General features: G+C 46.7%; 1 protein-coding gene across 7 annotated transcripts in view; it reads right to left on the reverse strand.

Moving 5' to 3' along the window:
- The window catches only part of SPTBN1 (spectrin beta, non-erythrocytic 1), a 115,125-nt gene that overhangs the window by 26,759 nt on the left and 65,567 nt on the right, over positions 1-22,799 (reverse strand). For all 7 annotated transcript variants that reach the window (XM_074536669.1, XM_074536670.1, XM_074536668.1 and 4 more), the window contains 15 exons: positions 19,827-19,978; positions 15,325-15,498; positions 14,638-14,729; positions 14,185-14,265; positions 13,379-13,494; positions 12,419-12,531; positions 11,627-11,814; positions 10,214-10,331; positions 8,812-8,970; positions 7,902-8,204; positions 6,981-7,134; positions 5,385-6,255; positions 5,112-5,246; positions 3,769-4,525; positions 3,349-3,551 (listed from right to left, as the gene is read on the reverse strand). In XM_074536669.1, the coding sequence (XP_074392770.1) occupies positions 3,349-3,551; positions 3,769-4,525; positions 5,112-5,246; positions 5,385-6,255; positions 6,981-7,134; positions 7,902-8,204; positions 8,812-8,970; positions 10,214-10,331; positions 11,627-11,814; positions 12,419-12,531; positions 13,379-13,494; positions 14,185-14,265; positions 14,638-14,729; positions 15,325-15,498; positions 19,827-19,978 (3,616 nt within the window). The remainder of the gene's footprint in view (positions 1-3,348; positions 3,552-3,768; positions 4,526-5,111; positions 5,247-5,384; positions 6,256-6,980; positions 7,135-7,901; positions 8,205-8,811; positions 8,971-10,213; positions 10,332-11,626; positions 11,815-12,418; positions 12,532-13,378; positions 13,495-14,184; positions 14,266-14,637; positions 14,730-15,324; positions 15,499-19,826; positions 19,979-22,799) is intronic.

Consider the following 22,799-nt stretch of genomic DNA (forward strand, 5'->3'; position numbering starts at 1 on the left):
GCCTTAGGAAAAACCTCTCTAATGAGGCAAACATCCCGGGGTTTGACTCCACTCTTTCTTGGCTGGCTTTTATATGCCTGGGCAAACACTCTGCATTACTCAGGTTGTTAAAATGAAGCAAAGAACTGCTTGGGTGATTTTATCAGGCTGATTTCAGAGATTTAAGGCTAGATTACATTACAGATTCATGTACTCTGGAGAGGACACGAGTTAGGAAGTTTAAAGGAGAATTTTCAGGGCGCTTGAACAGATTTAAGATAAGTGCAGAAGTTCTTATGTTGAAAAAATCCAAATTTTAAAAAACTAATAAAAATATTTCCCATGGAGTGTTGGAAATACTGACTAGAAGGACTTTGCAGGAAACCATGCAGGGATATCAAACAGATGATGCCATAGCATAACAAATATGATCTTTGGTGCTTAGAGCTGTGTAACTGTACAAGGTTGTTATGTTCAAGGTGACCTGGAGTGAGACTGGACAATGAGTTTTCCCTGAAGAACAGGGCTGAACCATAACAAAGTAGAAGCATTTTGAGGATGGGCACTGCTGGAACAGACAGGAATTCCTGTGTTTTCATCACTGAGTTTTTAATGGGAATAAAGGATTCTAAGAAGTTATTTAGTCTGTTCTCCTGCTCCAGACTAGCTGTACCTAAATGTCAATAACCCAAGGGGTTCAGATATCCCTAAATTCTTTTAAAGAATTCACACTTAAGGTTGTCAATGACTGCTTCTTACTAATTTGCTAGAACAGTTTTTGGAAGAATAGTTTGCTCTGCAGACTCCAATTATTGAGTTCTGTATCACACATAAGAATTACACTATAAGTGTAAGATCTGTTCAGCACAAGGAGGTGTCTGACACAAATTAATCCAGAATTTGCCCAGTGTCCTCAGGTTGACTCCCAGAGGCCCCTGAGAATGCTGACAGTGCTGAAAACTGACAAAACCACTTGTGGTTTAACTGTAAGCCTGTGGGTTTCCAAGCCTGTGCAGAAATAATAAATCTTACACACAGTGTGAATGCAGCTGACTGCTAGGAATCCTGAGATATATGAAAGGCAGTTTGAGCTTCTTTCATTGCTCCAGCAAACAAGGCACTCTCCCTTCTGAATGGGCAAGAACAAAACTTACTTCTGTTCTCTGTTGAGCAGAAAGTTGCACAAATACAAAAGTTGATGTAAAACAGGCTCAGATCACAACTTGTGCCAGATCTGCCACTGTCCTTAGACTAAATCTCCCTTGCAGAATCAGAGGCCATGAGCAGGCACATGGAGAGGGGCAGCTCCCCAACACTCTTTCAAGAGAAAATGGAGGAGAAAATGCTTCAGAGCAGCAGAAGTCACCCAAGCAGGGAGAGCTGCACAGGGAGAGCAGCTTCTTTCCCAGCTGGAAAAGTTAGCTGGTGACAGCTTGATGCAAACCCATCTTCTCCTTCCCTTACCCTTACTCCACGTCCTTATGCTCATTCATTCTTGCTTGTGAACTGCACTAAAAGGTTGTGCTGAAGTGTTCCTTTCCTACTGCACTTTCCTCTCCCTTGTGCCATCCCTGTTGAGACAGGAACCATCCCAGGGCAGGGCCAGTGGGGTCTCCTTAGGAACAGCTCAAAAGCACCACTGCAAAACCCACTCTGAACAATACCAGAAACTACAAAGAGCTCCCTATGGGAAGTGTGGAGCCGCTGCACATATTTGTGCTTGTTTGTTTTGGTCCTTTGTCAGACATCCAGGTGGAGCTCGGCTGGGCTAGCCACGTTTTGTGCAAGCAAAGAGGCTTCCTTTGCTGCCCCTCCCAGCGCAGGCAGCCCCAGGGCTTTGTTCTGGAGGCTTATCAGCCCCGGGCCCGGGGAGCAGCCACACGGATTTCCTGGACAGCAGCTCCGGATGGGTTTTGCAGCGCTCGGCAGAAATAGCTCTGGGATTGAGGAAATGCTCAGCTCCAGCAGGAGCTCCAGCACACGTCCCCCAGGAGGACCACAGGGACAACGGGGCACAGAGGAGCAGCTGCACTGGGGTGACAGCCACCAGAGCCTCTGCAGAGCACACAGGACATGGGTGAAGCTGTGTCCCACTCCAGCTGGCCATTTGCTATGATATCCTTGGATGCTTTCCTTTCACACCAAAAGCTGCAGAAAGAGGACACCTGACCAGAAGGCTGGGATCAAACTCTCCTGCTTTCCTAAGTGGATGGGAAAACTTAGATTAGAGGGCACTTAGAGAGGGTAAATAAGGAAAATCACTGTCCTAGTTGTCCTCTTGATTGTTTTCATATAATCTCCTCTTCCTGGCCTTTGCAGATCCTCTCTGGGATCTAGAGCTAGCTGGTGAGAGAGAGAAAATGGCAACATGGGGTACCCTGGGGGTTCAGCTGTCAGAGGCCCTCAGCGAGCTCTGGGAACAGGAGCTGCCTTTCTTGAAGCCAGGATGCATGGCTAAAGTGGGTGTACACACAGTGGGACACCTCTGCCCAAACAGGAAAGGTACAACATCTTCTGAACTACTTCAGTTCAGTTTCTCCTTGGAGATGAAGGCACCAGGAGAAGCTGATCTGGTTTGCATTGCACAGCTGAGTTTACCAGCTGTGGGAGAATGAAGTCTGATGGGAGGGTCATCAGTGACATTTCACAGCTCACTGCTGTGTTCTGACACTCACAGTGCCTTGAAAGACTCCACTGTTATCCAAACCAAAGGCAGAAAGAACAACAGCCATCAAAACTGAACATTTGGTTTTCAAAGAAAAAGAAACTTTTAATGTTCTACAGCATCCGTGCCTCAGCCAGAGAGAGAAAGCAAAGGACTTGTTCTGGGATGAAAGACACACTTGTACCAGCGCTGCCTAATCTGATCGCAGAGGGGCCAGACAAGCTGGAAGAGGTGATCAAAGTCGAGTGGGTGGGGTGCATGTAATGCCAATTACACCCTTGAAGAGCCACATTCCTTCTCCAGAGAAGGACAGGAAGAAGTTATTGTAATTACACCAGCTCGGGGGCAGCAAGGAAACTGAGACTTGTGGAACCAGACACAGCCAACTGCTGCAGCTCCCACCAGAGCATCAAGTCTGCTCAAACTCCAAGAATTACAAGGCAACGCTCAAACAACCAAATTCGGGGTAGGGAGCTCATTACCTACCAAGCCTCTAGAAAGTGGGAAAGGTATTGTTTAACTAAGACTAGCCTGGTGCATTCTTGAAACATGACAGTTCCTATTTTTCCACGAGACAAAGAAAACAGTCTGGAACAGACATTTCCTAAGCTGTTACTTTGCCTTTGAATCCTGCTAAAAGGGCATCTCTCAGAGAACAGAATTAAAGGAGGAACAGCTACATTGTACCATCATTCTGCCCTTACCTGTCATCAATTGAGTCCACTTTCTCCTGGATTTTATCAGAGTTAATGTTCCCATCACTAACAAGCCTCCTGCCCGTCTCCACAACTGCATTGATCTTTTCTTCATTGGCATCCATGGTGGTCATGAAATCCTCCTGCTTTTTAATAGCAGCTTCTGCTCCTTCCAAAGTGGTTGGCATCTCCGTGTGCGCCAGAACATACTCCTGGGATTAAAGAAATCAGAGAGAAAACTGTTACACTCAGGCTATGCTGCTGCTCCAACAACAGACACCTCCCAAGAACAGTTTGAAGTAAAATAAAGTTAGGAAAGGACAATTTGTCTGCTTGTGGCTCTCCTGCCAATAGACTTGGTCTGTTAATTGCTTGCAGCACACAGTGCCAACCTGCAGAAATGAAGTCAGGTATATCTTTACCACTTGCCTGGTTATTAAGGAAAGCTTCTGCTTGCTTGGTATCTCTGAGGAACAGCTGGTAGGCATGAGACTGGGAAAGGAGATTTTGCCTGTTCTCCCACATTTTGTGAAGCTCATTCCATCCGGTGTCCAAAGCCTGCAGGCGCTGGCGCAGGAACATGTACTGAGCGTCAGTTTGTCCTTGTGTCACCATCTCACCCATGTCCCTCATCTTCTGATAATCTTCCTCGTAGTTGTTGATTTCATTCTTGATATTCTCGTGCTGAGTGAGCAGCTTCTCAGCCTCTGTCAGGGTGTTGGGCATGTCTTCGGAGGCAATAGCAGTCTGTGTTCTGGAGAGCCAGGACTGGAAGTCATCCAGATCTCTCAGGAACTGCTGCAGCTTGCTGGCCTCTCCCAGGGACTCTTCCCGGTTCTTCAGGGTGGTCTTCATTTCTTCCCACACGTCGTTGATCTCTGCAAGCCGGGAGAGGATGGCTTGTGCCTGGTCAGGATGCTCTGATTCCAGCTTCTCTGCCTCCTTCTGCAGGTCACTGAGCTTGGCTTCGATGGCCACCAGGTCCCGTTCCATGCCCGTCAGCTTCCTCTGCAAGGCCATCACTCCGGCCAGGTCGTTACCCAGGTCTTGTGTGGACTCAATCACTTTGGTCTTTTCCCTGATCCAGGATTTGGTTTCATTACATTCAAGATGGTAGTTCTGGATACTCAGAGCAGAGAGCAGAGCATCCTTCTTCCTATCTACCAGTTCTCTGAACTGGCTCCACCTGAAATGTGCGAGGAGAGGAGAGCAGAGAAATTGAGATTTGTGGGAAAAGGATGTGGCAGCATTGCTGAGTGAGCAGCTGCTCTCAGCAGCTTGGTAAACCCAGCTACTCAGGGTTTCCTCAGTCCTTCCCACACCATCAGTATTTCTAGCAAAGCAATCATTAACCCAGATATGGTGTGTATTAGAATGTGACAAGTACCAGCACTCTGAGTATAATTTTTCCTCAAGAGAAAAATCGGCAGTTACACCAACTTTTCACACTCCCTTGGTTCATTCTGAAGCTAAAAAATGCGGGAGCTTACACAAAAATATATTGATTTCTTTTTTATCGTAGTAATTATTACAGTCAATTTCCAGCACTCAAATCAAGGTGCTGACACACTCAGGGCCCGTTTAAGTCAAGAGCAAAACTCTACCTGATAATCAAGTATTTGAAAGGCACAACTCTTTCCTTTTGAAGCCTTAAAGATTCTTCAGGTAACAGCATCAGAATATCTTAAAAAAGCCTACTTTAGAAAATCAAATTACCCCACCACACTTGTTCCAGCTGGTGTGATGTTCCTGAGCACGAGGCTTTCACTTACCTTGTGTTGAGTTTATCTTGCTGTGCTTTGATCTTCTCCCCAGGGTGGCCACTGTGCATCAGCTGCCTGGCAATCTGGTTCACCACGGCCACACGGGATGCCTGGTTGTTCATTTCTGGCTCCAAGCTTTCAAACCTGGAGTGGGGGAAAACAAACAAACACAAGATCCCCCAGGCATTAGAGAATCTGAGCCACAGGCAAGCTGAGAAAGGTAGCTGGGTTAAAACACTTCCACCCAGTATTCCCCAAACTTCCTAGTAAAGGCGTTCTCACCTGTGCTGGATCACTTCCAGGTCCTCCAGCTTCTCTGGGATCTGCATGTTATTCAGCCACTTCTCCTTTTCGTCGATCCAAAGCTCACAAGCATCTGCCTCGCTGAACATCTTATAGAGAGCCAGTGTATCCTGCAGGGCCTGTTTACGCAGCCGGGTCAGCTCAGCAACCTCTTTGTACCTCTCCTCGATTCCGGACAACCTGCCTTGCACATCCGGAGACTCCGCGTGCTCCTGCGGCAGGGCCTTGGCCTGCTCGTGAAGGGAGTCGATGGTGGGCCGGTAGCTGGCAATCTCCTCAGCCACATCTTTGTGCTTCTTGACCAAGGACTGAGTGGAATATTCATCATGGCCAACATCGTTGCTGGAGACAATCTTGAGGATGTCCAACATCCACGCATCGATATCATCAGCATCAGCCTGGAACTGGTGAAGGAGAGAGGCTTCCTCCAGCCTCTTCTTCCTAATGGCAGATAACTGCTCCAGGTTAGCCCACTGCTCCCGGATATCCTTAATTCTTTCTTTGATCTTCTCAGACCCAAAATGCTCTTCCGCGATCATGTCTTCACCTTCTTTTATCGCCTGCTGAAAGTGGCCGCTGCGGCCGCTCATCTCATCCTCAAACGCCTTGTGCTTACTCAAGAGTCGGACGACACTGGTGAGGTCCTTCCCGTAGTCATCAGATGACAGGATCTGCTCCTTCTCCCTGATCCAGCCCTCCTCTTCAGCCATTTCCCAGAAGAATTTCCAGAGGCGCCGGGACTCCTCGAGGCGCGCGCGGCGCTCGGCCGCGAGCTGGCAGAGCTCCTGGTAGCAGAACTCCATGTGAGCCACGCGGTCCCGGATCACCTGTGGGTCACAGGGCTTGTAACCTGCCGGGACAGAGAGTGTGGGTTACACCTGGGCTGGCTCACTGCCATCCCCACAGCTCAGGGGGAGCTGTGAATTCCTCTGAATTCACAGAGCTCTGAATTCCTGCATGAATTCCTCTGAATTCACAGAGCTCTGCATTCCTGCGTGTGCCAGCTACAAGGTTTACGTGAAAGAATCCATGGTTAGTCTAAGGAAAGTGAGTGGGAAGTGTTCAAGCTCCACCACACAATAACACAGATCAGAAAATACTATTCTTTCCAAAAGACAAAAAAAAACACAAAAGGAAAGATGTTCATGACTGTTTCCAGTGAGACAAAATTCACTGAATTTAGATTTATACACAACAGCACAAAATGGACGCCATTTACTCTCTTAGCAGTGCTGGGTTCTAGGGAATTGCTTCCTTTTAGGACTCATCAGACTGGGTCCAACAATCTGTGAAAAGGTTTGCATTAGGAACACAGCATGGGGAACTGTGGTGACCTCTACAAAGTCACAGCAGCTGCTGGTGAGGAGTGTGACATCCCATGCAAGGCAGAATGCCACACTCAATTCCTGAGCAGGCTCCTGGACAAATGAATCATTGAAAGGCTGAGTACAGAAGGAACAATGGAGCTGGATTCTCTCATTCTGGTGGGGAGTTTAGCTAACCTATCTTGCAGAACTAATGAGTCTCACAGATAACCTCATAGGTAATTAAAGGGATATGTTGGGTGCTGGTTACCTTCTCCATCAGTGGCAAACTTCTGAGCAGAGGCATTGACCCCTCTCACTCTCTCAGCCTGAATAGCAATGTCAGCTTCCACCAGAGCGTGTTTCTGCAGCAGGTCCTCAACTCCCAACAAATGTTTGCCGTAGTCTTGGGACAGTAAAAGCACCTGAACAAAATGAGGAAGACAAGTAAAACAGGCTTCAGCTGAAGGCCATAAGCCATTTGCTTCTTTGGGACTCCAGGCACTGTTCTCTGTTGGTACATTAGGTCAGAGGAACTCCAAGCCCAGAAGGACAGAAATTTCAAATGTAGAGACATGGCTGATACAAATTTGAGCCAGCAGTTTAGAAATCACTGGCAACTATGAAGAACTTGACTGCTCTTTAATGAACTTGCAGTATGGGATGCTGAGAGGCTGAGTTAGCTCAGCAGGACTCAGCCCAGGTGCTGTGAGCTCCTGCTGAGCTGTTTCTTTCCTCCAACAGCTTCCAAGTTCTGCTGGCTGATGGACAAGTCATGGTCCTTTCCCTTCCCACATCCCAGGAGAACAGACAGGAAGAAATTCAAGCTTTTTAAAGCAGAGAGGTGAAGAGGTGACTTGTTCCCCATGTAAATCATGATGGAGAGAGATTATTTAATTCCCTTTTACCAAATCTGTCATCTTTACTCAAGCACTGTGACCAAAACTTCTGGGCTCTATGGGACAAACATGAAGCTGGAAAGTAGCTTTTTATAGGAGTGAATTTGTTCTTTTTCCTTAACGTGGTTTTAATCTTTATTGCTAAGAAATCATAAGGAATTTGTTCAGTGCTCTTGAATGTGGATCATCTGAGTCTGTCTACTAAACCAGAGGGGCAAAATGAATCTTGAGAGAAAGGGACACGTACACCTCTGAGCAATATTTGTCTACATTCTCAAAGGACTTCCACCCACCTTCATCTCGTCCATCCAGTCCATAATGTACAGCATTTCCTGGAAAATCTTCTGCAGCCCAAGGTTCATCTCGAGGCGCTGTCTGCGTGCCCGGAGCAGCTCCAGGAGATACTCCCACAGGCGGATGACATTGTCCTTCCTTGCAGTGATGCGTTTGATGTCGTGGTAGTTTTCGGTCTCGAGCTCCTTCGCCACGGCCACCACGGCCTGCACGCGCTCCTCGTAGGCCGCGATGTCCGTCTCGATGGCCTCGTGCTTCTTGGTGGCAGCCTCCACTGCTGGGAGGTCAAAGCCAAAATTGTCCTGCAAAGACAGAGGCACTTCTTCAGGAATGGCTGCTGAGGACAAAAGTCTCGCTGCTCAGCCTCTGCTGTCAGTTCTGACTCGGCAAAACAAGCTTGTTAGCAAATCCGGGATCTCAAAATGCTCCCAAGAGTCTTCTTTAAATAAAAAATAAGAGATGCCTCTGATAATAAAGAACCACTGATAAAATCAGAGATATTATTCACTGCCTTTGGGGGAAGAATCACATGGCCATCAGGATTAGTCTGGGGCTGATCTAATATTATCATCTCTAATATTAAACAATAAAATTAACTCCTGGCTAATTTCACTGAACTCACCAAAATATTCAGATAAAGAAAATATTGACTGTGGGTAATTATTTCCTCATCAAATTCTCCTGACCACAGGCTGGTCAGTTCAAGGAAGGGAATCCCAAATGTATAAAAGAGAGGATGTACAGTACATACACACACAGAGTAACTAAATACAATAAATAAATACACACATACATTAATGTAGTAAAATATGAGGCCCAGGGAAGAAAACATTCTCCTTGCAAGAACTGCATCCTGTAATTACTCATGGGAACCATTTTAGTCACCCAGACAATTTCTGAGAGCAGCACCTGAGAAACGAGACGTTGATTTTCACTCAGCCAAGTTTCTCTCATAGCTGCCTTGCGATCGAATCTCCGTGCAAGTTGTTCCAGTTTCTCTTGTCTGATGAGCTCATTTCGCAGTGCCAGTTCTCTTTCATGTTCAGCTTTTTCCAGTCTTTCCCAGGCCTGAAGATGTGGAGGAAAAACACATGGCTTCTAAACAACACATTCTTACAAGATTATGATAAATCCCATCTCCTTTGCATGAAATCAGGGCTGAAGTCACCACAGGCAACTTTCACCAAACTGGTTCAATTATTTATAAGCCCATAAATCCAGTTTGCACTGGCTGGCCCTACACCTTGTTTGCTAATATAAACACATGACTTAAAATCTGTTCTCAATTAATCCGTCATTTTCTGAGCAAGTTGTTTATCCCAGATTCATTTTCTCTTGTCCTTTCTTACCCCTCTTCCCAGTAAAGCCTAAGGAAACCACCTGGCTTGAATGTGTAAGAAAGTGTTTATTTAAAAAAATAAAATCTCCTGAGTGCTACTCCTAAACATGCAGATTCTATCTTCCTCCTTTAGGAAATGGGAATTAGAGATTCATGGCCTCTCACCTCCAAAATCAACATACACTGTTGCTCTTTATCACACTTTGGAAAAGAAAACAGCTGCAGAATTTGGCTACTTCTGGTGCTTATAAGTCCTTTATTCTCCCCAAGCCAGAAGTGATTCATATGCATGCTGATAATATTACAAAAATCAGCAGTCTTAGAAGCATGTTGGAAGTCAGCTAATCACCTCTCAGATCTTACAGACAACAAAAAACCTTCAATTAAACACAAACTCAATCTAAATCCAAACAGATGTGAAACACGACTATTTTGGGCATTCCTCCTGCAACCAGGAGAGCTGAGCAGTTTGCTGCTCCCTGGGATGAGGCCACAGACACCCACAACAGCTGCTCTGGGACTGCCAAGCATGATCAAACACAAAGGAGAAAGCTGCCAGGCTGGAGCTGTTTGTTATCCCTGAGTGCTGTGCCCAGCCCTGCCCTGGCAGCTGCAGCTGCAGAGAACAGGCTGCAGGACCCCAGAGGGATCCACAATGGCCAGGCAGGGCACTGGGAGGTGAAGGGGAGGGCACAGCACCTACTGCTGCTGCCTTCTGTCACTTCTGTCCCACAGCCAGGACCACGAGGGGCAGGGCAGAGCTGGCAGCCCCCGGAGCAGAAGCTCCTACAGATGCTGAGGACACCCCAGGCCTGGCTCAGGGTAGTAAGTCTGAGCTACTTAGGTGACAGGAAAAGGTCACCCCACCTCACCCATCCCTTACAGCTCCCACTTCAAGGCTGGAGATCAAATGTTGCTGAGAGAAAACAGCAGCAATATCCTGAGTCACAGGGGAGGAGCTGCTCAGTTTACCTTGTTAATGTCAGAGATGAGTTTGCCCTCCCTTGGCATGTACACTTTCTGATTGTTGGCTCTCATTTTGCTTTGGATGGTAAAAAGCAGCACTTCCAGGTTGCCTTTTTCTGTAAATCTAAACAAAATTTTGCAAGAGAATTGAGTTACAATCAAACTTTTATTACTAAGGTATACATTGCTAAGGTATAATCATAGAATCATGGACTGACAGAATGGTTTGGGTTGGAAAGGACCTTAAAGCCCATCCAGTTACACCCCCTGTCAGGGCAGGGACACCTTCCACTATCCCAGATTGCTCCCAACCCTGTCCCACCCACTCTGGAACACTTCCAGGGATGGGGCAGCCACAGCTTCTCTGGGTAACCTGTGCCAGGGCCTCACCACCCTCACAGGGAGGCACTTCTATAAAACACTGAGCATAGTTCACTACAATAAACTATGATAAAGCACTTGTTTAAAATGTTGACATGGTGAATGGTGCATTCACATAAACACCTCCATCTTGTGTAGAAGCTGGGAGCAATGGAAATAGCCCACACTTCCCCTGGAGCCAGTTGGGGCAGACAGCAAAAGCAACTTCACAGAAGTCAGCTGTCTGAGTGTTTGGATTTAAAGCCCTGGGGGACAGGAAAAGGCTTTTTTTTTCATTCTAGTACGTGCACTGTCCTCGTTCACTCCATCAGCACAAGAAATGGAAGTTTTATTTAAAGCCCTCTGCAGTCAGTAAACTCTTCCCACTGTTTTCCCTGTGCTGTATGCCTGGGAAATAAACAAACTCCATGGGCATTAGGGAATAGTCTGCAATTTTAGAAGAAGTCTGGATCCTGTGTAATGTTTCAGGTCGTGATTATTATTCATTAGAACTCGAATTAGACAAAAATAATAAACAGATTTGATATCACAATCCTAAAAGAGGCTTTCCAGAAATAAGTTGCCCCATTTTGCTTGTATCAGTTTGAGCAAGTAGAGCTGTTTGACAAAGCCAGACACGTTTCCTCTTCATGTTGGATAAGCAGTAGGGATCTTTTAATAGCAGCATTTTGGTATTATCCAGTGCTATTAAAAGCATGAGTGGTGACATTACTGTACTACCACAGTATGCTATTACCACTCATATGATAAGACAGGCATCCCAGGGCAGGGACAGCTTCCAGGACTCCCAGTTCCTGTGGGAGACACGCTTTTCTCTCTGCTGTTGTTGTTATCTGCACACTGAACAGCACAAAGCAAACGGGCCCCAAGTAACATCAACGAGCACCAACCAGGAATACGAGAGCTGGGCTCGCTCAGGAAAATAAATTCTTAAGCCACAACTAAAATTACTTGGATGTGTTTGTTTTTTAAAGAAATCAATGAGTGACTAAGCCAACAAGACCAGTGACTGTTGTGTTAAGCTGGGATTAAACTCACTTGGGTGGTTTCTCCACTGTGCGGTAAGTGTTGAACGCCTGCAGCTGCTGCTGCACCCCAACCAGGGAGTTGGCGAATTTGCGATTGTTGAGGATGATAATGGTTTGCTCAATCCACTCCAGCAGGTCAGAAGCCAGGGACTCGTATTTTTCTATCATTTTCTCTGTTTCAATGGCATTGTCAAGCACCTGCAGCAGCAGCACAACACACATGAGTCACAAGGGCAGTGCTCTTCAGTCATTTAAATCCAACAAGCCACATAAAAGAAACTGCTGTGAGACTTGAGTTGTGAATCAGAGTACTCACTGCCGGGATCCCTGAGAAATGAGAGCTTGGCATTTTGCAGCACTAAATTCCCCAAATCCCACAGCAATAGGGGGGCAGAGCTGAGGCTCAACAAGGATTCATGCTCAGTCTGCCAGCTGTAAGGACCGGGGCAGTGTTGCCAAAGGACAGAGAATGACTGCACATGTTTTAAATTAGGGACTTTTCCAGAGGAGACAGAGGGCCCAGAGGGTGAGGAGCAGTTAATGAGAAAGGAAAAGTAGCAATGATGCAAAATGAACAAGCAAAAATAAAACACCAGCCAAGTGTTTTCTAATGTGAGGCAGCTGGAAATTAACTACTCCTTATAGTCACATGGGAATATTTAACATTCAAAACATGTTCAAAAGCAAAAAAAATCAAAACTACCAGAGAGTGGACTCTTTAAAAATTAACACCCAAGAGGAAAAAGAAAATCAGAAATATTTTGCCTGCTTTGTAACAATTTTTTAATTTAAACTGACAGACCTTTCCAATACGTTTTCCTTCGACAGCCAAAGCTTTCATCTTGGAGAAGTAGTGGTAATATGTCACCACATAGGTGATGATTGACTTTTCATCAGGGTGATCAACACTGATATCTGCAAACCAAACAAGAGTTATCTCAGCACGCTGAGCCTGCAGGGCTACACCAACAGAGCTCAGAGTGCACCAAGGATACATTTGGGAGGCAGAGATGGGCTCAGTGCAGTTCAGCCCCTAAGGTTGGCATCCCTATAAAAAGTGAATTGAGCAGCTTTGCACTGGTTCTGGCAGTAGTGTGGACTGGGGCTAAAGCTTGGGGCCTTTGGGCTTTGCAGTCAAGTTCTAGACTTTGCCACAGCTTGTGCACAGCCAAATAACTCCTGTGAGGTGTGTGTGAGTTGACAGAACTACTGTTAATTGACAACTCCAATGCTGTGTCAGCATTTGGAGAGAGGAATTCAAACTTATGTCTCTCCAGGTGAATCTGAGAGATACAGGTGGAAAACAAAATATTTCTCAGCAATTCTGAGGCACTGGAACATAAGCAAGAAGAAACTTGCCCAAACACATCACTCCTGCCCTGTGACACAAAAGGCTCATGCCCCAGCACTGGGAGCACACACATTCCCACAGAGGCACAGGCTGAAGCTTCCCTGCTCCTCTGCTTCTCTTCCTTCTCAGAAGGAAGCCTCTGACTGGAATGACTTTATGGACACATGGCCAGGCCAACAAGCTTGTCAGATGGCAGCAAATAAACACAGGATTAAGGGCTCTTGTGCTACTGCTGCTCAGTTTGCTGCTGGAGAAATCTCACATTTTCTCCCTCCCTCTCTGCCTGTATCACCAGGTGAGTCAGCAGCATCCAGCTGCTCCTGGACACAAAAAGCTGTCACAGAGATGTGCTCTGACATGGAGCGGTGGGAGAAAAGAGCCCTTAAGTGCTGAAACTGCTGGAATTCTTACCCTCAGGGTCCAGGAGCTTGGTAAGACCAAGGTGCTGCTCTGCCAGGTTAAAAGCATTCTGCAGATTGTAGTGTGCATTTGATTTCTTCAGCTTGTCAAAATCAATCAGATCAGGCCTAGACAAGGTGGAAAATTCTTTAGATTTCCCAAAGCACAGTGCAGCCACCCTCAAATGAACTAAAATCTCCAACCCTTAGAAAATCCAGCCCAGGTTTCACGTGCCCTGTGCATTTCCTAGCAGTGTTAAAGGAATGAAGCAATGCCCAGCACATGGCACAGCAGGACCTGGCCATGGGAGAAAGAGGGGGGGCTTGACAGCAGGGAAGGTGACCCTGGAGTAAAGAAGAACAAAGCTGTGGTCATGGGTCTCTCCTCATGCCCATGGAAGCGTGCAATCCATCTGGATTAACTCCACCTGAGCAGCATCCCCAGCCATGGCAGCCTGGCACCACATCTGGCCACCCCTGGGCAGGGATTTCCTTTCCCTCCAGCTGCTCTGGGTGTGCTTCCCTACTCCTGCCCCCCAATTCCAGACCTGGGCATGGGTTACTCACTGAGGTACAAGAGCCAAACCAAACCCAAATAATCACAGGTGTAATTTATGCCCTTGAAACCAAACACAGCCTGTTTTGACTTGTGGTGTGAGAAGCTGCTGCCCAGCCAAGCTCACAATGAGCTGTAAAGCTCAAATCAAGGCAAGTTGCTCTAAAACTCTCAGCAACTCCTCAACTTACTACTCTTCACAGAATTTTAAAATCAAACTCCCAGGTAGCTCCAAACCAGGGCAGAGATTAAACCACACGTACCTGTGCTTATGGATCAGTGCATTGAATGCCATCCCATCCCTCCAGCTTGTTGTAAAGTTGTGGATGTTGACATTGGGGTACCTGCAGAAGAAAAACAAGGAGAGTGCAATCAGCACAGCACCCCCAGTGCAGCTCTGCACACTCTGGCACTAAAAGCCAGAGCAGGGAGACATTAAGTTAATCTTGAAATTGTCATTATTTGTTCAGAATAGGGTGAAAAAGAGTCAGTATATTACTACATATATTCACGGATTGTCAGATTGGTGTGTTTAGCACCTAGTATTAACATCATAAATTCAGACTTTTCTGGCTTGTAAACATCAACTCATTTGTCTTGAATTCCCTCTCTCTAAATTCACTTAACAAGATATATGTTTGCCCATTTAAAATTATTTCAACAAAAACTCAAAATGCTGTAAGAGCTTTAGAGATAATGACTTATTACACACTCACCCAGCTGTTTTCATCTGGCACCACAAAAGCAGAGCATCTTTAGCAGATTTCTTCTCTTTGTTGTCCTCAGTTTCAACGCTGATATCTTGGATCTATAAGTAACAGAAAAGATTTCAATATTTCTCTCAGAAAATTGCCTTTTTGGAAAACGTGAAAGGAATGCTGAGAAACACCAAAATTAATGCTATTAAATGTTTATTACTATACTATTTATTATGAGTTATATATTTATCATATGGATGTATTATTCTTTCTGCAAAAGTACTTTCCAGCCTGAGGGCAAAGGCCAATCTGGAATTTGCTGGAAAACAAGAAGTCTCAAGCCTTAGCTGGGACACTAAAATAATTCCTGTGGGTACACTTAATCCATGTCAGTGCCAAGGTTATAGATAACCAGCATGGAGAAGGACAGAAGCTCAGGGCAGCATTTTCTCCTGGATCTAGTGTGGAGACTGGAGCTTCACATTTATTAGTGATTTTAAAAGAAAGCCATATGAATTTCCTCACAAGAAACTCCCACCACAGGTCAGCAGCACCACAGACACTGATTTATCCTGACAGGTTCTCTTCTCCCTCCCATCAGATGGGAGCACCTGGGAGCCCTCTGCTCCTAAAATGCACAGTGAAGCCTGTGACAAGCAGGCATGGGAAGCTCATCCATGTATCTGTGTGTGCACACAACTGTACCTGGAATCTCAGGATAATGGTCCAAATGAGGCCAAGTGTCAGCCTGTGATTCCCATCCACAATATCATGAGATCCCATGTTCTCCAGGTGCACTCGCTGCTCCTTCAGGAACTGCAGGGCTTTGTCCACGTTCTCCAGGCAATGGATGCGCATCCTTCCTTTGGTTGGTTTAGGCTGGAAGGTAAAAGGAAGAATAAAAACATTTATTATTGTAGATGGGAGGGGGGAAATCAGAGCTTGTAAACTCCTCAGTCCTGGCTGGGACATTGCCACTCCCAGGCAGCAACATTGCAATTGTTCCTCAAATTCCAGGGACAAACCCACTCCTTGCATCTTCCAGCCGATTTTCACCAGGATAATGGAAGCAGGTGCCAAACCCATGGTGGAAAAACCAATAAACTGGACCTGAGCTGGACACATGGCCCCAGTTTCATCTGCCTTTCAAAGGATTTTTCCTGCTTACTTCCCTCATGTTTCCTCTCCAGGATATTCACTCACAAGCTCAGATTTGAGCTGTGAGCTAGTCAGTAAATCTCCTCCAGAAGGAAGTGGCATTGCTTTTCTTTGGTCAGAAAATCGGATAAAGAGTAAGAAAGTAACAGAGATTGATTAGAAATTTTTCTTCATAGGAAAAAAATACTAATTAAAAAATCAGCTACACCAACATAACACAGTCATATGAAGGCCCAGTACAACTGCAAAAATGCAATGAATGTGTTATCAGCATGCAGAATTCTGCTATAAACTGAATAGAATTAAGGGAACTTTGTTGTGCAGATGAGGATTACAGCTGAATAGCCTATTCAGTGTGCACTGGGATGTCACCAAAGCTACTCAGCCAAACAACTAATTGCCATAATTTCCTTGTTTTCTGCAGTGAATGTAATTAAGTGGCCATGGAAATAGCTCAGGCAATATCCTTGCCCCAGCCTGCATTCAAGGTGAAGAGTTTCAGCCAGTGCCATGGTACAGTCCCTGGAGACACAGCCTGTGCCACAGGGGATGGAGGAGAGGGAAGCCATGCAGGAAGATGCCCTTTGGGACACACAAACCCTGAGGCCACCGGCTTCAGCCTCAGCCAGCCTGGGTCTGTTCTCCTCCTGAGGCTGAGGAATGGTGCAGGATCAACCCACAGCTCACAGCAAGGAGGAGAATTTCCAGGAGACTCCTTCTGCTTTGGAGTATAAAAGGCCCTCCAAAGAGGTCCAAATTGCAGCCTGTGCACACTCCATCCATCCCAAACGCTGCCAGTGCAAAGAGCCACAGTGGAGCAGAAGAAGCAGAAGAGAGCTGCATGGCTGGCTGCAGCCTCCCAGAGATTCCTCAGCCAGCAGGGACAATCTGGGATCAGCCTTTAGCTGGCACCATCAATCATTAGGGGTGTAGAAAGCTGGACCTAAGGCTTGGCTGAACCTTGCAAAACAAATGCCAGGGAGGAGGCAGCTCTGGGGCAGGAGGGAAGGCGGAGGCCCAGCTGCACCCCCAGCTCCAGCCCACGGCTCCTCTCAGCCCATGGCCACACCTGGAGCAGCTTCCCAGGCTGCTCACCTGCACAGGGATGTTCCCAAGGCTCAGCAATCACTGTCACTGTGGCCACTTCTCAGCAGCACTGGCAGACCCCAGCCTGTCCCCTCTGCCTTAACACAGCCCTTCCCACTGCCTGAAGCAGCACCTGCACCACCCCTATTGCCTCAAACTCAGCAGGAAAGGATTCAGAAAGCTCATCTCATTTTGTGCTCTCAGCAGCTCCAGTGCCATGGTTACAGAGCCAAAAGCATTCACCAGAGATGTTTTATGTAGAGGAAGAGGTGTCTGAGTCTGGTTTGTGCAAGGTGTGGCTGTGCTTGCCACACTCCCCTGCATAGCCCCAGGATGAGGCACAGTGAGACATACCTTGCACATTTATTGGGCTAACACAGATCCAGACACTGAGTGGAGCGAAAGCAAGTACCAAACCCAGAGTCTACACATACAGGTTACAGGAAAACTGGTTCTACATGAAAACCCTTCCTCTTTTCCAAGTGAAAATATGACAGAATTCACCACAGAGAATGTGCTTAAGTGGTTTGACCTTTGAGCATCCAGGAACTGCAAGGAATTTACTAATCCTTAATTTGGTTAGGGAAGAAACTGACCTAAATGCTTAATCTTAGGACAAAGACAATTCCCAGCTTTATTTTTCTGTTTGGGGGAAGCTGGTTAACAGTGTGTGCAAACCAAATTACAACTGTCCTTTCATGCTGGCTGGATTCTTTCCCACTGTGCTCAGTGAGAGCATTGCATGCTATCAGTTTCCTTCCAAACACTGCTGTGCAGAGGACATTATGCTGCAAGGCCTGGACTAAAGACCAGGATTAGGAATCAAACTGGGCAAGGTCAGGAAGATGGAGGTGTTGCCGTTATTGGTTGTTCTCATTCTGAGTTTCTCCAACACACCTCCAAGGACTGTGGGTTTTCACCAACAAAAATCACAGTAAGTTTTGGAAAATGCAGGGTTTGTGCAACCAAAGTGAGAGGGCAAAGAGCAGCCCTGCTTCCCTGACTGGCATCCAAAATCCTGGACTCTGCTCCACAGGCTCCAGAATCTGAATCCCAGTTTTAAAAGAGAGGAAACAACTTCTGTTTGTTCCACTGCACCACTAAATACACCATGTTTATGGGATACTCACCTATGCTAGCTTCTGCTTTCTTACCATTTGATGTTTCTTGTCTCGATTTTAAGCCTTCTGCATAAGATCTGCCTTCAAATTTCTCTGGGGTGCCATGGAGATGTCAGAACCTACCTAATACTGACTAAAATAAATTCCAAAACCTGAAGAACATCAGCATGGCAGTCCTCCTGGAATATTTTTAGTGTGTGTAAGATTCTCCTGGAATACTTTTGGTGTGTGTAATTGTCCCAAGGTTTAGTGCATTGCGTTTACTCTTGTTTGCAGAAGAAGGTGTGGTGGAATGCACTGTTCAAACAGAGCCTGCTGTCCTCCAGCCTCAGATAAGGAAGCTACAAAAAGAATGTGTGGTGGTGCAGACAGCTGCCAGTGCCAGACACAATGATGCAACTGCAGCTCCAGGAGGCTCCTGTCCTCTCCCCACCCCACAGCTGCCACAGCCCTGTTTGCATTTTCCAAAACCTGGAGTGAAATATGGAAATGAACGGTGCAACCACAGTCATGGGACTGCTCTGAGCTTCCTATTTGCTGCTGAAAGTCAAATCTTGACAGGCAGACAGGCAGAATTAACCAGAGCTGACACAGTTGGTGTCTCAGCCCTCAAACAAAGGGGCATGTTGGTTGGTCTCAGCTATCCCTGTGTGAGGAATACCTGCCACCTGCAGTGAGCACATCAAACCCAACACGTGGCTGAGGCTGAGGTGAGTGGTCTGGCAGGGTCAGAGAGGGGCTCAGAGCAAACTGCAGCTGGTGAACACCAGGATTTGTTACCCCACCCACAGAGGCACTTGCGTGCACATCCCAGCTCCCTCACCCTCCCAGATGCACTCAGGCAGCTCCTCTCCTGCCTCCCCACACACACACTACACACAGTACACTGGGCCATATGTTCCACTCATTAACCAGAGTCTTAAGTCACAGAGCTCCACTAATAGGAGAGCTTGATGACAAGTGATTACCCAGCCCCCTGCAGCCTTGGGTCTTAGCTAAAGACTGGTATTTCTTTGAAAAGATTGCTCCAAATTAGGCAGTTAAGAGCATCGCCATCATTTAAGGAACTGAAGGAGAAGCTGATACCCAGCCATTTCCTGGCACCCAATTCTCCTCTTGTGCAGCAGCATTTTCCACTACAAGGACTTTTTACTCACCACTCCTTGTGCTGGTACCAAAGGGGGTGCTCAGCACACCCAAAGAAAGAATTTGGCCCATTTATTTATATTGATTTTAGATACTCCCCTTACCAAAGAAAGCCCAAACCTTATCTGAGTAAAATCAAGCACACTCAGGGACATTCCTCAGCAGTGGGGTGTGATGAACACACCTCCAGCTGCTCTCCAATTGTTTTCCTGCATGTCCTGCACAGCCCTGGCACGCTCTGGGAAGGGAGCAGGGATGTGCCAGGCCTGCACACCTGCATCACTGCAGGCTTTGTTAGCACAGAAATGGGCCATTGCCCACAGGGCCCAGGTGTCCCAGCACATCTAACTCATCACCACCAAGGGATCCAAGGGGCTCAGGAACATTTTGTACTCTGTGCCTGTCAGATTTGGGAGCAGGGAACATGCAGCTGGAAGCACTCAGCATGGTACCAGCAAGGAACCTTTGAAGAAGACTTCCTTTGATCCCCACTGAAGCCACTAGGAAGGCATTTTAGTGGTGTCTGGATCCAGCTGAAGCAATAGAGCTCATTTTTTTTTCTTTAATGTATAAAAAGACATTTTCAGTGCTGAACCCTCAGCACCCAGATTTCCTACACTGCAGTTGAGACAAGGATTCACAAAACCCCACCCAAACCCATCCCAACTCCCCCAATGGATACTGGTAAGCACTTACAAGTCTCTCTCCTGAAAGCACCTCCAGGAGCTTGATGAGCATCCTCCCATCTCGCAGGTCGGTGTACAGGTCTGTAATCCGGCAGGACACACGCGCCAAGTGGGAATTCACCCACTTGGTGAAGGTCTTCTTCTGAACTGCCTCACGTTCATCTGTGGGGAAAGCAACAGAATGTCACTCAAAATAAATCACAGCTCATGTTTCTGTGTGAAAATGGGATGCTCAATCCTTTAAGATGAAATCAAAGGTATGGCTTGTGTTTTTGGGAGAACCACTGATGAAATTAGGGCTTTTCATTGAAAACCCACCATTCTTCACCTGCTGAGTTCACCTGCTCTGGAACACACACAAATCTGTAACAGATGCCCCAAAATACCACCAGTCCTTTTGGATTAAGACAAATATGACAGAGAGCAGAGACCAAAGCTTCCCACAGACTTTTTTCCCTTCTCATGGCAATATTTATTTGCAGATTCAACATTTGTAACTGTATTTACACAATGTCAACACAAATTTTTCCATAACTGCATGCCTGAGGTAGACAAGCATTTATATCAAGCCATAGAAAAATAGATTCTTTCCACCTTCCCTTCCCAGAGTCTTTCACAACAGTTTATAGAGGAAAACATTGGCTGTGAGAGCTCTCTCACTGCACAGGCTCACTGCAGTCCACATTAATTCACAAACTCCTACCCAGCTCCTATCTGCCAAGCCCAGAGCTCTCAGACAGAAAACATTATACATCCCTGTGGTTACATTCTCTTGCCAAGGGCTTTGGATGAAGCCTTGCTAGCCAAAAGTCATTTCAAGTGAGCTGGGAAATACTACAGACCAAATTTGTCAAAACACAGGTGCTCTGACTCGGCCTCTGGAAGCCACAGATGGATGAATGGAGGCTCTGCTTTCCCAGGCAGACAGGATTCCTCTGTAAAGATGTTGGCATGTACAGAAACAGGACATGAAGACAGATTAATCCTAAACTGCAGCACCCCCAGCTCTGAAAGCTCCAAGAATGTTGCTTAAAACACAGAGAACATTCCAGATGTGGCTGCCCAGAGTTTTGGTGGACGCTGTTCTCCCAAAGGAAGGATGAGCTCCTTTCCTGGCATGGTCCCAGCACGTTCATAACCACTCACTGCCTCCAGGACCTTGGGGACAGCAGCAAAATTCTGATCATGCTGATGTGGGATGACAAAGATGCTGAGAGTGAAGGGGACAGAAAGCTGGGGACCAAGTGAAATAAGAAAGGACAGTAAGAAGAGAAATCTGATAACAGAATGGTGGTGAGTGGGAGAGAGAGCAGACCTGCACTGGGTGGTGGTTTGCACAACTGCACAAACCCTACCCTAAGATTTCAGTTCCTCCCACTTATTTCTGTAATCTACTGCCCTGAAACTGCCCCATTTTTAACAGCTTTTACCTACCTGTCAAGGTGTGAAATTACAAATGTGGCTTGGAAAAACGTCAAAGCTGGGGTTAGTGACAAAACAATGTGCTTTGGGTGAACTGACAGTTTGCATTTTTGTGTTTGCCCTTACTCTGTATGGAGCAGAGGATCCCTGTGATGGAGTAAGAGAACAGGAGATCAGCAGGAACTGCAGCCAGTGTCTTTAGCTTTAAATATACTTTTTATGAACTATTTATAGCAAGTGCCTGGGAATGCTGTATCTGCATGTCTACTTGTCTAGTAATCCATGCCTTTACTTGAAGTATTTTTTTGAAATGAGTCACAGAAGAGAAACCTTGCAATAGTTGGTGCTTTTTAAAGAAAATTCCATCAGAAATTGTCTCCTCTCACCAGCTCATACAAGCCCCAGAACAGCTCAGCAAGTTTGTTTATTTAATCACTGTAGTCTCTACACAGAAGCACAACATTCAGTGATCCCTGTGCTTACATTCATTCCAAAGAGAAATGCCAATGTACAGGACCAAGAAAATAGAGTTGGATGTACAAATATCATATAAAACAAAAAGAGCTATCAAATACCATCTTAAAGCCAACCATTAAAAAATATTTGGTCAAAAATTATGGTTGTCAATAATTCTCCCAATTTGGGATCACAGTGAAAGTAAAGAATGGGAAAAGAACATCCATGTGGCTTTAGTAAAAGGAGATGAAGAGTCAGGGCCTAATTTGGAACAGATGAAAGACACGCTGTGGGAAATGCAGTGACACATCAAGTCATGTTGTGAAACCTTTGGAGCCATGGTATCAACTGACACCAGCCTGGGATCTCCTGGTGTTGAAAGCAAGTCAAGGAAGGCAACAGAGCACGCAGCCCTTCCAGGCCAGGGGAGACAGGTCCCTCCTGGGCACAGTGTCCATGTGGTTCTGAGGCTGCCTTCCCACCCCAGCACTTCCAGTGACCCCAAAGGAGGACAAAGTGCATTTTTCAGGCAGTGGGGACTCGGGGAAAAAACCCTGAGAAAGTTTGACTGACTTCTTGTCTTGAGGGCTGCCTCAGCACCCTGAAGCACAGTGCACTATCAGGGAGGGAGAGGATGGGAGTCCAGCCTGGCTGGAGGCGCTGATGGCGGTGTCTTTAGGAGTGTTTTCTTTACTCTAGAGTTCAAAGCCAGTCGCTGCCTCTCCCCTTCTGCCTTCCCGTTTCCTCAGCCGTGCTCTGGGCGGCCCCGGTTTCCTGTTTACAGCCAGCGGCTGCGGGGCCCGCTCGGTTTCTCCGGCTCCCGCCCCCGCCCCAGCTCCTGCCCGAGCTGCTCTCACCTGATCCCCACCCATCCTCTGTGGAGCCTCCTCCCTGCCGCCTCCACCGCCGCAAAATAGTGTGAGAGTCTGCTGGGAGCAGCGCTAACTCCTCGTGCTGAGCCTACAGTCAGCTTCAGTGCTGGAGCCATTCATGGCTTTTCACTTTCTTTCCATCTCTGCTCTGATTTACAGCAAGCAGGGACATCCCTGATTGTCTGGGTGCAGCCCCATGGGAAAACGCTGAGGCACCACACAAGGGCCAGGCC

Source organism: Zonotrichia albicollis, chromosome 3 (genome assembly GCF_047830755.1).
Source record: "Zonotrichia albicollis isolate bZonAlb1 chromosome 3, bZonAlb1.hap1, whole genome shotgun sequence".
NCBI classification, from domain to species: Eukaryota; Metazoa; Chordata; class Aves; order Passeriformes; family Passerellidae; genus Zonotrichia; species Zonotrichia albicollis.